Source organism: Babylonia areolata, chromosome 26, assembly GCF_041734735.1.
Source record: "Babylonia areolata isolate BAREFJ2019XMU chromosome 26, ASM4173473v1, whole genome shotgun sequence".
Classification (NCBI taxonomy): Eukaryota; Metazoa; Mollusca; class Gastropoda; order Neogastropoda; family Buccinidae; genus Babylonia; species Babylonia areolata.
Genome location: NC_134901.1, coordinates 30,725,930 through 30,739,331, shown reverse-complemented (window position 1 = coordinate 30,739,331; position 13,402 = coordinate 30,725,930). Strand labels below are relative to the sequence as shown.

General features: G+C 44.5%; 1 protein-coding gene across 3 annotated transcripts in view; it reads left to right on the top strand.

The window, feature by feature from the left end:
* Positions 1 to 13,099, top strand: part of LOC143300357 (uncharacterized) — a 92,157-nt gene extending 79,058 nt beyond the window's left edge. For all 3 annotated transcript variants that reach the window (XM_076613967.1, XM_076613966.1, XM_076613965.1), the window contains one exon: positions 8,116 to 13,099. In XM_076613967.1, coding sequence (XP_076470082.1) covers positions 8,116 to 8,290 — 175 coding nt within the window. In that variant the 3' untranslated portion in view covers positions 8,291 to 13,099. The remainder of the gene's footprint in view (positions 1 to 8,115) is intronic.
* Positions 13,100 to 13,402: the final 303 nt, after the last annotated feature.

The window sequence follows — 13,402 nt, the reverse complement described above, 5'->3', positions numbered from 1 at the left end:
GTTTTGTGGCACTAGCAGTATTTTCGCTTGCTTTTCTTTGTGTTGTTCCCGCTTGTGTTTATTTCATAACCTACAGTATCGACAGCTTTTATGTAGTATCAGTATGTGTTCCGGTACCGGAAATATGCGCAGCTTATAAACCGGTGCAGCTTATGTATGTATAAAGTTCAATTTTTTCCAGAATTTAGTAGGTGCGGCTTATATACCAGTGCGCTCAATAGACCAAACTTTACGGTACTTTCCTTTTCTCCCCTTCACTGGGGCAGTCATTGCCACACATCATTGGTACCACATCTACTTTCCTTTTCTGCCCTTCACTGGGACAGTAGTTTGGTCATTGTCATGCATCATAGTTACCACATCTACTTTCCTTTTCTCCCCTTCACTGGGGCAGTCATTGCCACACATCATTGGTACCACATCTACTTTCCTTTTCTCCCCTTCACTGGGGAAGTCATTGCCACACATAGGGGGTTAGGGGGTGCAGGGGAGGGGTAGTACCTCTAGAGGGGGGGCTTGTCACGCTCTTCCGGGAGTGGTTCGTCCTCTGTCAGTCCCCACCGGCACCCAGCTCTCACCTATGGGTCCTAGAAGCTGCTAGCATGCGGCAGCGCCCAATCCCCGGACAACGCTTTGACAGGTTGGCTAAACTAGGTGAGGGTAGCCGATGGGTCTCAACCCCTCGGTGAGTTAGGGCTTGTCTACCCAAGCATGTGAAGACTGGATCCGGCGGACGCTGCGGAAGAAACCTTCATGGTTCAACGGAGAGGAAAGCGGTTGCAGCAGAGCACTGTGGAGTGCTGAGGGCAGGATGAGGCACATAGGACATCCAGGTCATCCACTGCATCCGTTTCCATCTCCAGTTGTCTTGACCTCGTCTTGCCACTGGATACAGATGGTCTCGGACAAGAGAGTGAGGTCAACGGTGCGCAACTCCTCACTGTAAACAAAGCCATCGCACAAGTCATCAGTCATCCTTCATCCCATACCATCATTTTCCCCAAGCCCTGTGGCGACAGGCGAGTGAAGAAGCGACAAGTGTGGGTACACTGGCAGTCGTAGCCGTGGACCTGCACACAGGCGGCTCAGGCCATAGGGTCGTTTTTCACTGACCGGAGCAGCGGTGGAGATCGGCAGCCCCTTGAGCGACTGAGCAGCCTTCTTCAGGACAGCACTGCTCACCTCCATGGCATGAGGAAGGGGCTAGAAAAGGTGCCCTAAACATTGCCTGGTCCACACCACCCTAGTCAGCATACCGCAGCTGACGGGGACCCTACTCAAGCGGTCGACACACAAAGAAAGAAGAAAACAAGGAGCATCTCATTGACCATTGCCACATGGAACGTGCGTATGCTTCTGGACAGAGGCGACTCAGACAGACCACAGAGATGCACAGCCCTAAACATTGCCTGGTCCACACCACCCTAGTCAGCATACCGCAGCTGACGGGGACCCTACTCAAGCAGTCGACACACAAAGGAAAGAAAGAAGAAAACAAGAGAGGCAAGGCCTTCAAGACTCACTTGTGATACACTTTAAAAAAAAATCCAAGTTTTTTATGTATTGAGTATAATGCATTTACTGTTATATTTATATTTTTTATATTCTCTAAACTTGGCACTTTGATCTGATATTCGACCCAACAAAAGATCTGTCATTATTTTCATTTTTTGTTCAAACAGGAACTTCTTTTGCTAAGCATGGAAGTTTTGTTTATTGCAAACGTTTTGGTGCAAGGGAAATTACTCTGCTGGGGGACTTAGTTTGCTTTAAACTGATCTTTCTCATCTTAAACATTACATTTTGAAATTATACTCAATACATAAAAAGCTTGGATGTTTTTTAAAAAGTGCATCACAAGTGAGTCTTGAAGGCCTTGTCTCTCTTGTTTCAAAATGCAATGTTTAAGATGAGAAAGATCAGTTTAAAGCAAATTAAGTCCCCTAGCATTAATTAGAGTAATTTCCCTTTTTTACTATCTGCACCAAAACGTTTGCAAAATAAATAAAACTTCCATGCTTAGCAAAAGAAGTTCCTGTTTGAACAAAAAATGATAATAATGACTGCTCTTGTTGTTGGGTCAGAATATCAGATCAAAGTGCCAAGTTTAGAGAATACAAAAAATATAAATATAACAGTAAATGCAGTTTGCATATAATTAGGCTTCATTCTTTATGTTTTTTGTGCCCATCCCAGAGGCGCAATATTGTTTTAAACAAGATGACTGGAAAGAACTGAATTTTTCCTATTTTTATGCCTAATTTGGTGTCGACTGACAAAGTATTTGCAGAGAAAATGTCAATGTTAAAGTTTACCACGGACACACAGACACACACACACACACACACACACACACACACAGACAACCGAACACCGGGTTAAAACATAGACTCACTTTGTTTACACAAGTGAGTCAACAAGGAGCACCCCATTGACCATTGCCACATGGAACGTGCGTACGCCTCTGGACAGAGGCGACTCAGCCAGACCACAGAGACGCACAACACTCATTGCAAGTGAATTAGCCAGGTACAACATCGACATCGCTGCCTTAAATGAGACCAGACTGGCAGAAGAAGGCGAACTCTGTGAGCGAGGCGCAGGCTACACCTTCTTTTGGAGTGGTCGCAGACCTGAAGAGAAACGTGAGGCTGGAGTTGGCTTTGCAGTGAAGACAACCCTCGTTGGCAAGCTGGCTGGCCCCCCGAAAGGAGTGAACGATCGCCTGATGACGATGAAACTCCCTATATGCAACGGGAAGAAGTTTACCACCATTGTCAGCGCCTACATGCCCACCATGACCAACCCAGATGAGATCAAGGACAAGTTCTACGAGGACCTGAATGCTGTCATCACCACTGTTCCCAACGCAGACAAGCTCATCATTCTTGGTGACTTTAACGCGAGAGTTGGTTGTGACAGCACCTCCTGGGAAGGAGTGATTGGGAAGCATGGGGTTGGTAACTGTAACAGCAATGGCCAACTACTTCTCCAGACATGTGCTGAGCACAACCTTCTTATCACAAACACCATCTTCTGCCTCCCTACCCGTAACAGGATGTCCTGGATGCATCTCGCTCTGGGCATTGGCATCTCATCAACTTTGTCATCGTCAGGAAGAGGGACAGGCAAGACGTACGAGTCACGAGGGCCATGTGCGGCGCCGAGTGCTGGACAGACCACCGCCTTATTGTCTCCAAGCTCAACCTCCGCATCCAGCCCAAGAGACGGCCTCAGGGCATGAAAGCACTCAAACAACTGAATGTCAACGAGCTGGAGCTAGGCAACATCAAGCAGAGCTTTGCTGACACCCTGGAGGAACACCTTGAGTCCACCGTGCTGGACAACCAGAATGTGGAAGCAGCATGGGGCACACTGCATGAGACGGTGTACAACACTGCCATGGAGTGCCTGGGGCCTTCTGTCAGGAAGCACAAAGACTGGTTTGATGAGAACTGCACTGAGATCAAGTAGCTGCTAGAAGACAAACACCAAACCTACAGAGCCCACATTGAAGTTTCCAAGTCACAGTCAAAGAAAGACATACTGAAGAGCGCACGCAGCACCATCCAGCTGAAGCTGCGGCAGATGCAGGATTCCTGGTTGAGCAACAAAGCTGATGAGATCCAGGGCTTTGCAGACAGGAACGACATGAAGAACTTCTATAACAGCCTGAAAGAAGTCTACGGTCCAACCACCTCCGGATCTGCTCCACTCCTCAGTGCTGATGGTTCTACCCTGATCACTGACAAGGACGGGATCCTTGAGAGATGGGCTGAACACTTTGACAGCGTACTGAACCGCCCCTCCACCATCAATGATGAAGCCATTGACCAACTCCCCCAGGTGCCAGTCAGTGAGTCATTGGATGCCATTCCAACTTTGGAGGAGACCCAGAAAGCTATCCTTCTGCTATCCAATGGCAAAGCCCCTGGCTTAGACTCCATTCCAGCTGAGGTCTACAAAGAAGGTGGTATGGCGCTGACTGAGAAGCTTCATCAGCTGTTCCAGCTCATCTGGCAGCATGAGGCAGTTCCACAGGACCTCAAAGACGCTTCCATCATACACCTGTACAAGCGCAAAGGAAATCGTCAGGCCTGTGACAACCATCGTGGAATATCCCTGCTGTCCGTCTCAGGCAAGACTCTGGCCAGAGTGTTACTCAACTGTCTCATACCGCACCTTGAGCAAGGTCTCCTACCAGAGAGCCAGTGTGGCTTCCGGAAAGAACGCGGGACTGTCGACATTGTGTTTGCTGCCAGGCAGCTCCAGGAGAAGTGTCAGGAACAGAACACCAACCTTTACTCCACCTATGTCGATCTGACCAAGGCCTTCGATACTGTCAGCAGAGATGGCCTTTGGAGAATCATGGCGAAGTACGGATGTCCCAGAAAGTTCATCACCATCATACGGCAACTACACGATGGGATGCTGGCCCGAGTCCAAGACAACGGAGAGACTTCAGAACCATTCCCTGTCTCCAACGGAGTCAAGCAAGGGTGTGTTCTTGCCCCCACCCTGTTCAGTCTCATGTTTTCAGCCATGCTGACAGATGCCTTCAGAGACGCTGACGTAGGCATTGGCATCAGGTACCGCACAGATGGCTCACTCTTTAACCTCAGGAGGCTTCAAGCAAAAACCAAGGTGAGGACAGACACCGTCAACGACTTCCTGTTTGCTGATGACTGCGCTCTCAACGCTGCCTCCAAAGCTGACATGCAACACAGTGTCGACAAGTTCTCTGCTGCCTGTGACAACTTTGGCCTCACAATCAGCACAAAGAAGACTGAGGTGATGCACCAGCCACCTCCAGGAAAACCTTACGTTGAACCAAACATCTTCATCAATGGGCAACGACTGAACGCGGTGGACAAGTTCACATACCTGGGCAGTACACTCTCTCGCACAATTGTCATCGACGACGAGGTGAATGCCAGACTCGCCAAAGCCAGCGCTGCCTTCGGCAGACTCCGTAAGAACGTTTGGAACAGGAGAGGCATCACCCTGGAGACGAAGCTCAAAGTATACAAGGCCATATTTCTCACCACACTACTCTATGGATGTGAATCATGGACGGTCTACAAACGCCAAAAAGCTGAACCACTTCCACACCACCAGCCTCAGAAAACTTCTCGGCATAAAGTGGCAAGAGAAGATCCCTGACACAGAGGTGCTCACTCGTGCAAACTTGCCCAGCATCTACACCATCTTGATGCAGGCCCAGCTGCACTGGGCAGGCCATGTAGTTCACATGCCAGATCACCGGCTCCCCAAGATACTACTGTACGGTGAACTCCAACATGGCAAGCGCTCCCATGGAGGCCAAAAGAAGCGCTTCAAAGACACTCTGAAAGCTTCTCTGAAGGCCTTCAACATCAGCCACGACACATGGGAGCTGAATGCAATGGACAGACCAAAGTGGCGTTCAGCTGTCCACAAAGGCACCAAATCCTGTGAGGCCAACAGAATCGCTGCAGCAGAGCAACGCAGACAGGCCAGGAAAAGCAGTGCCAGCAAGTCCCCGACAGCCGCCACGATCCCCTGTCCACACTGCGTCAGAACCTTCCGGGCGCGGATTGGCCTGACCAGTCATCTGTGCACCCACAGAGCCCAACCCACCCACCCCCAGGATGACTAGATGGTCCTCGTTGATCCCGACGGACAAACCACACATTGCCACACATCATTGGTACCACATCTACTTTCCTTTTCTCCCCTTCACTGGGGAAGTCATTGCCACACATCATAGGTACCACATCTATTTTCCTTTTCTGCCCTTCACTGGGGAAGTCATTGCCACACATCATTGGTACCACATCTACTTTCCTTTTCTCCCCTTCACTGGGGAAGTCATTGCCACACATCATTGGTACCACATCTACTTTCCTTTTCTCCCCTTCACTGGGGAAGTCATTGCCATACATCATTGGTACCACATCCACTTTCCTTTTCTCCCCTTCACTGGGGCAGTAGTTAGTACTGGACAGGAATTAGACCCCTGCCAGAGTCTTCACCAAAGGCTCCCACTAAGTTAGTAAGTAGGTTAAATTCAATGTAATTTTAGGGGAAAAAATCATGTTAATACTATAAAAACAAATGACAATAACGCTTGATACTTATGAATAATGATCAATTATTATTAATATAAAACAAAAAATATGTATAGACCCTGATGAAGATAATATAAATCTTTATAACAATTTTTATATTCAGTCATCATGATAATTATTATGAATGAATATTTCAATTACCAATTCCCCCACACCCCAGGGCGCTAGGCACCATGACTTGATTTGCTACAGGGCACTAAGCACCATGATTTGCTGTGTGGGCACAGAGCACCATGATTTGCTGTAGGGCACTAAGCACCATGATTTGCTGTGTTGGCACAGAGCACCATGATTCGCTGTGTTGGCACAGAGCACCATGATATGTTGTGTTGGCACAGAGCACCATGATTTGCTGTAGGGCACTGATCACCATGATTTGCTGTAGGGCACTAAGCACCATGATTTGTTGTGTTGGCACAGAGCACCATGATATGTTGTGTTGGCACAGAGCACCATGATTCGCTGTAGGGCACTGATCACCATGATTTGCTGCAGGGCACTAAGTACCATGATTTGTTGTGTTGGCACAGAGCACCATGATTTGCTGTAGGGCACAGAGCACCATGATTTGCTGTAGGGCACAGAGCACCATGATTTGCTGCAGGGCACTAAGTACCATGATTTGCTGTAGGGCACAGAGCACCATGATTTGCTGTAGGGCACAGAGCACCATGATTTGCTGTAGGGCACAGAGCACCATGATTTGCTGAAGGGCACTAAGCAACCATGATTTGTTGTGTTGGCACAGAGCACTATGATTTGCTGTAGGGCACTGATCACCATAATTTGTTGTGTTGGCACAGAGCACCATGATTTGCTGTAGGGCACTAAGCACCATGATTTGTTGTGTTGGCACAGAGCACCATGATTTGCTGTAGGGCACTGATCACCATGATTTGCTGTAGGGCACTAAGCACCATGATTTGTTGTGTTGGCACAGAGCACCATGATTTGCTATAGGGCACTGATCACCATGATTTGCTGTAGGGCACTGATCACCATGATTTGCTGTAGGGCACTAAGCACCATGATTTGTTGTGTTGGCACTAAGCACCATAATTTGCTGTAGGGCACTAAGCACCATGATTTGTTGTGTGGGCACTAAGCACCATGATTTGCTGTAGGGCACAGAGCACCATGATTTGGTGTAGGGCACTAAGCAACCATGATTTGTTGTGTTGGCACAGAGCACCATGATTTGCTGTAGGGCACTGATCACCATGATTTGCTGTAGGGCACTGATCACCATGATTTGTTGTGTTGGCACAGAGCACCATGATTTGCTGTAGGGCACTAAGCACCATGATTTGCTGTAGGGCACAGAGCACTATGATTTGTTGTGTTGACACAGAGCACCATGATTTGCTGCAGGGCACTAAGCACCATGATTTGCTGTAGGGCACTAAGCAACCATGATTTGTTATGTTGGCTTAGAGCACCATGATTTGCTGTAGGGCACTAAGCACCATGATTTGCTGTGTTGGCACAGAGCACCATGATTTGTTATGTTGGCACAGAGCATCATGATTTGCTGTAGGGCACTAAGCACCATGATTTGCTGTAGGGCACAGAGCACCATGATTTGCTGTAGGGCACAGAGCACCGTGATTTGCTGCAGGGCACTAAGCACCATGATTTGCTGCAGGGCACTAAGCACCATGATTTGCTGTAGGGCACAGAGCACCATGATTTGCTGTAGGGCACAGAGCACCATGATTTGCTGTGGTGGCACAGAGCACCATGATTTGCTGTAGGGCACTAAGCACCATGATTTGCTGCAGGGCACTAAGCACCATAATTTGCTGTAGGGCATTAAGCATCATGACATGATTTGCTGTGCACTAAGCACCATGATTTGCTATAGGGCACTAAGCACCATGATTTGCTGTGTGGGCACTAAGCACCATGATTTGCTGTAGGGCATTAAGCATCATGACATGATTTGCTGTGCACTAAGCACCATGATTTGCTGTGTGGGCACTAAGCACCATGATTTGCTGTGCAGGGAGGCAGAGGAAAGCCTGGAGGTGGTGTGGCAGGCAGCACGGTCAGAGAACCAGCGACTGAAGGAGACGCTGACAGACTCTGTGCACAAACTGAGGCAGCACCCCCCACTGCACTGCACCCTGCAGGAAGATGAAGACCTGGACAAACTGCTGCACTTCTCTGCCTCACCCTAAACCTGTGTCTGTCACACCACCTGACTGTTTTGTTCAGTAACTGTATGGCCAGTGTTGGGTCTGCTGTTGTTCACACTGTACAGACAGCATTCAGTCTGTTGTTATTGTTCAGACATTGTTTAATCTGTTGTCACCATACAAACAATTTTTTAATCTGCTGTGTCTTTGCAGACAGTTTGCCGTGTCTCCAGGCAGACAGACATGAAAGGCATCTCAGTGAGATCTTCACAAGCATGTCTCCAAGATCTGTTCAAACTGTTTTGTCGCTTGGGCCCCACCTTTCTTTTGGAAAGGGTGCTGTTCAGATTTTGCTGTCATGACTTAAGATCAGCCCAAACTCTATTCCATTCATATTTTTCTTCTTAAAAAGAATGCCGTTCAGGTCTAGCAGTTATGTCTTCTATATCTGTCTAAACTGTTTCATTCCATGCTTTTCTCTGAATGTCAAGTCTAGCACAAAACTGTCTGCTGATGAAAAAGGGAATTGTATACATACATCAAGTATTTCTGTTCAGCGTTGAAGCTCAGGAAATGTCCATGGTGCCATATTTTTCAGTACAGCTGATTGACAAGAGATGTGACAAACAAAACAATCCATGTGGTATGTGAGGTTCTTCATCTTAAAGAAAATCTGTTAGAAAAGACAAGCGCAGCTGAACTTAAACTCCGGATCTGGCTTCAAAAAAGCAACCAGAAGGGAAAAAAAAGCAGCACAACATAAAACATGTCTAAACAATCACCTCAGATGAAGGAGGTTGTTTTTTTTACGTATTTTCTCCCACTGCACAAACTATTCATGACTCTTCATGCCATACTCGTAGTTTGCTGCTCAAGGATTTCATGACTTGCTGTCTGCTTTTGGTTTCACCCATTACTCTGAAACTGACACCATTATCTATGACTCTTCAGCATTCCAAAGAGGATTGTGTTTATATTTATCCCCAGTGAGGAACGAAACACTGTCTGTATGACTGGATTCATGGCTTTGCTCTGTTGATATGGAGCATTTGTAGAGGTGTATGTGTGTAAGTATGTATGGTTCCATCTTGAAACAGAACAAACTGTTTGAGATGGCATCTAAATGTGATGTTTCTGTGTAATCTGTACAGTCATATTGTTCATTTTTGATTTGCAAGATACACACAGAAGACTGGAAAGAGTTTGTTTTGTGAGATATATATTGAAGACTTTAAAGAGTACAAATGAATAGATTAGAATATTTTCTTTTTATAAATTTACTTTTTTTTAAATTAATTTACTTTACATGACATTTATTTGAAGACTATGCAAATCTGTATGTTGAAACAATTTACACTGAAATCTATGCCATTATTTGAGGTTTTACTGTATGAGTGAGTGGAAACTTTGTCATGAGATTTATTTGTGCATGTATAGGGAGGAGGGATATTTGTTTAGTGGGGTTTTTTGGTGTGTTTTTTTCAGTGCTGGTAAGTCATCACTCACATTTTCTTCGCAAAACACTTTTTAATGAAGTCAAGCAATTGAATGCTGCCTGAGTCTTTACCATGTAGTCATAATTCAGACATTTCACATTTCATTCTGTGATAAGTTTATATGTTTCATGCCATGAGGTTTCTGATGATTGGAATCATTTTCACACCCGTGTTTGATCTCGTGTGAATTATGCTAGGGTAACAAATTTGCCAGTGTAGCATGTTGATCAGTACACACATCAGTGAATCAGGTGAACTGTTTTAGTGGTAGGATGTATTTGAGGAATAGCAAAAAACAAACACAAAAAAGATGACAAATACTGGTATGAATGTCGGCTTAAAGCATGCACATGCTTATATGCTTTTGAGCATGTATGTTTGCGCTTTTCAGTTTAACCTCCATTCATGTAGTGTGGTTATTGGTTATAGTCCATGTGCATGTTGTGTGTCTGTGGCTGTATCACTGTCAGAAATGAGTGAAGTGCAGAGATGGGTGCTTACAAACTCGAGACAGCTATGAACTATGTCACTGTCTACGCACATGTTGGTTTGTTTTTTTTTTGGCGGGGGCGGGGGGGCAGGGGTTGGGGTTTTTTTGTGGTTTTTTTGGTGCTCCTTGTTCCCACTCACCCTCCACCAGATTTAAAATCACGTGAATCAAAACAGCAACACAACTGTGATAATATTTGTCTACCACTGTGGCTTTCCACCGTTTTGTCTCACATGTATTACATTTCTATGGTATGGTAATTGGTACATTTTGTTGTTGTTTTTCTTCACTTTGTGGGACCTGGTTTATGTGTGGTCACTTTGTGGGACATGGTTATGTGTGGTCACTTTGTGGTGACCTCATGTGTGGTCACTTTGTGGGACCTGGTTGTGTGTGGTCACTTTGTGGGACCTGGTTATGTATGGTCACTTTGTGGTGACCTCATGTGTGGTCACTTTGAGGGACCTGGTTGTGTGTGGTCACTTTGTGGTGACCTCATTATGTGTGGTCACTTTGATGTACCTGGTTATGTGTGGTGACTTTTGGGGACCTGCTTATGTGTAGTCACTTTGACGGACCTGGTTGTATGTGGTCACTTTGAGGAACCTGCTTATGAATGGTTATTTTGAAGTGAATGGTTGTGTGTGGTCACTTTGAGGGACCTGGTTATGTATGGTCATTTGAGATGACTTGTTGTGTGTGGTCACATTGAGGGATGTGGTTATGTGTTGTGTGTGGTCACTTTGGGGCACCTGGTTGTGTGTGGTCACTTTGGGGGATGGTTATGTGTTGTGCTTTGGGGGATGGTTATGTGTGGTCAGTTAAGGGGATGAGGTTATGTATTATGTGTGGTCACTTTGGGGATGTTTATTTGTTGTGTGTGGTCACTTAGGGGAATGTGGTTATATGTTGTGTGTGGTCACTTTGGGGTGTGCGAGTATGTCTTGTGTGTGATCACTTTGGGGGATGGTTATATGTGGTCACTTTGGGTGGTGTGGTTATGTGTTGTGTGTGGTCACTTTGGGGGATGGTTATGTGTTGTGTGTGGTCACTTTGGGGGATGGTTATGTGTGGTCACTTTGGGGGATGTGGTTATGTGTGGTGTGTGGTCACTTTTGGGGGATGGTTGTGTTCTGTGTGGTTACTTTGGGGGATGTGGGTATGTGTTCTGTGTGGTCACTTTGGGGGACCTAGTTGTGTGTGGTCACTTTGGGGGATGTGGTTATGTCTGGTCACTTTGTGGGACCTGTTTTTGAAAATGATTTGACGAAGAGTATTGATGTTTGTGTTTTAACCTTGTGGATTGCTTATAGTGGACCAAAAAGATGCTTATGAATCTGATGATTTGTTGTTGCTGAAGAGATCAGGAGATGGATTCACGTTCTTTCACTTCTATCAACTAATTTTGTAGGAGTAGTATCAAGGTAATGATGTGTCTGTCCATTGAAGATCTGATCTGGACATTGTATTGGACTTTTTGGTTAAAGGTTTTTGTCAAATTTTATTGTGTCGTGATATTCATATTCACAGCTGACAGTAGTGTGTGTGATATATTTATTTCTAAATGAAATATGAATATATATTTTTTCAAATATAATTTTGTATTCTTGGTTGTTTTTGCATGTATATTTCATTTTAAAGTCATGAGTTTCCTGATGTCTTAGTCATAAGCTTGAAAGCTAACTGTTCAAATGTATTTTGATCCACAAAATTTTATGAAATGTTGAATCATAAGTCTTACAAAATTTTGTGATGAAAAATGTACAGCCTATTTTTTCTTCATTTATGTTTACAGCTGTCCATTTTTGGTGATATATGGTGGGATATACAGGATGTTTGTTATTGGGAGTGAACAGTTCTTTACAATGGAAAACAGTGTATGTCATTTGTATATTGCTGTATTCTCTTTAGCAACTGAAATCTTAGTCTGAGCTTATACATACATCACTGTCAGCAGCTGTTCATTGAGACACAGAGTGTGCAAGCCTGTGTATCATTGCTATTGTAAAAAAACAACAACACACTTCTGACTTTTAACAGGTAACAGACATAAAACAGACTGTTGACATTTAACTTGTAAAAGACAGAAAACAGACTTCTGACTTTCAACAGGTAACAGACATAAAACAGACTGTTGACACTTAAATTGTAAAAGAAAACAGACTTGACTTTCAACAGGTAACAGACATAAAACAGCAGACTGTTGACATTTAACTTGTAAAAGACAGAAAACAGACTTCTGACTTTTAACATGTAATGGACATTAAACAGACTTCTGATATTTAACCTGTAAGAGACATAACATAAACTTTTGAAACTGACATGAAACAGATGAAAACTGACATGTGGCTCCTGACATGCATGAGTCTGTACAGTGTGCAGACAGTGAATGCTGCATTGTTACCTTTAAGTTTAAGGATGAACCTTCTGTGAATTTAAAGGTCTGGTGTCAGTCAGAATTCCATCCACTTGACTTGTGCACATACATGTGGATTTCAGTGGACATGCATTGAAGTGAACATGTTCTCAAAACATCTTGTTTAATGTTTTTTGCATCGACAGCTTAACACAAATTTTGGTGTCACGGTGAAATAGTCCGCAGTTTTGTTTCATGTATTCATGTGGGATTCATTGTGCATGATTAAAAATTGTATGAATATGTGAAAGTCTCAAAAATACTCCTGAATCTCTCTGATGTAAAGAAATGACTTGAGCAATAGAAAATTAGTTTTATACAAGAATGTGCATGTTTTTATTTTGTTTAATCCCTTTTATTTAGAATCCTTCTGGAATGAACTTTTCTTGTGCTTGCAGGGTAGTCTCAATGCTGGAAGTGTGGATGAATTAGAAAGTGAGCCATCTGTTTTCCTTTGGCTTTGTCCTCATTTTCCAAGGACTGATGAAGAAGAATTTTATATTGTGTTGATGTCAACATAATACAGTTAATTACCATCATATGCAGTGAATCTAAATATTTACTATCATAACCTGCACACACACACACACACATCAGTTCCGAACATGCACACTCACATACCCACAAATAAAGTAGATTCCATTCCTTTGTTTTGATTTTTAGATACTCAAAAATAACGAACTACAAAGTTTGCAAGTAATACAAGCAATGCACTATTTGGAAGGAAAGGGACTGGGTTTGAGGTGAAAGGA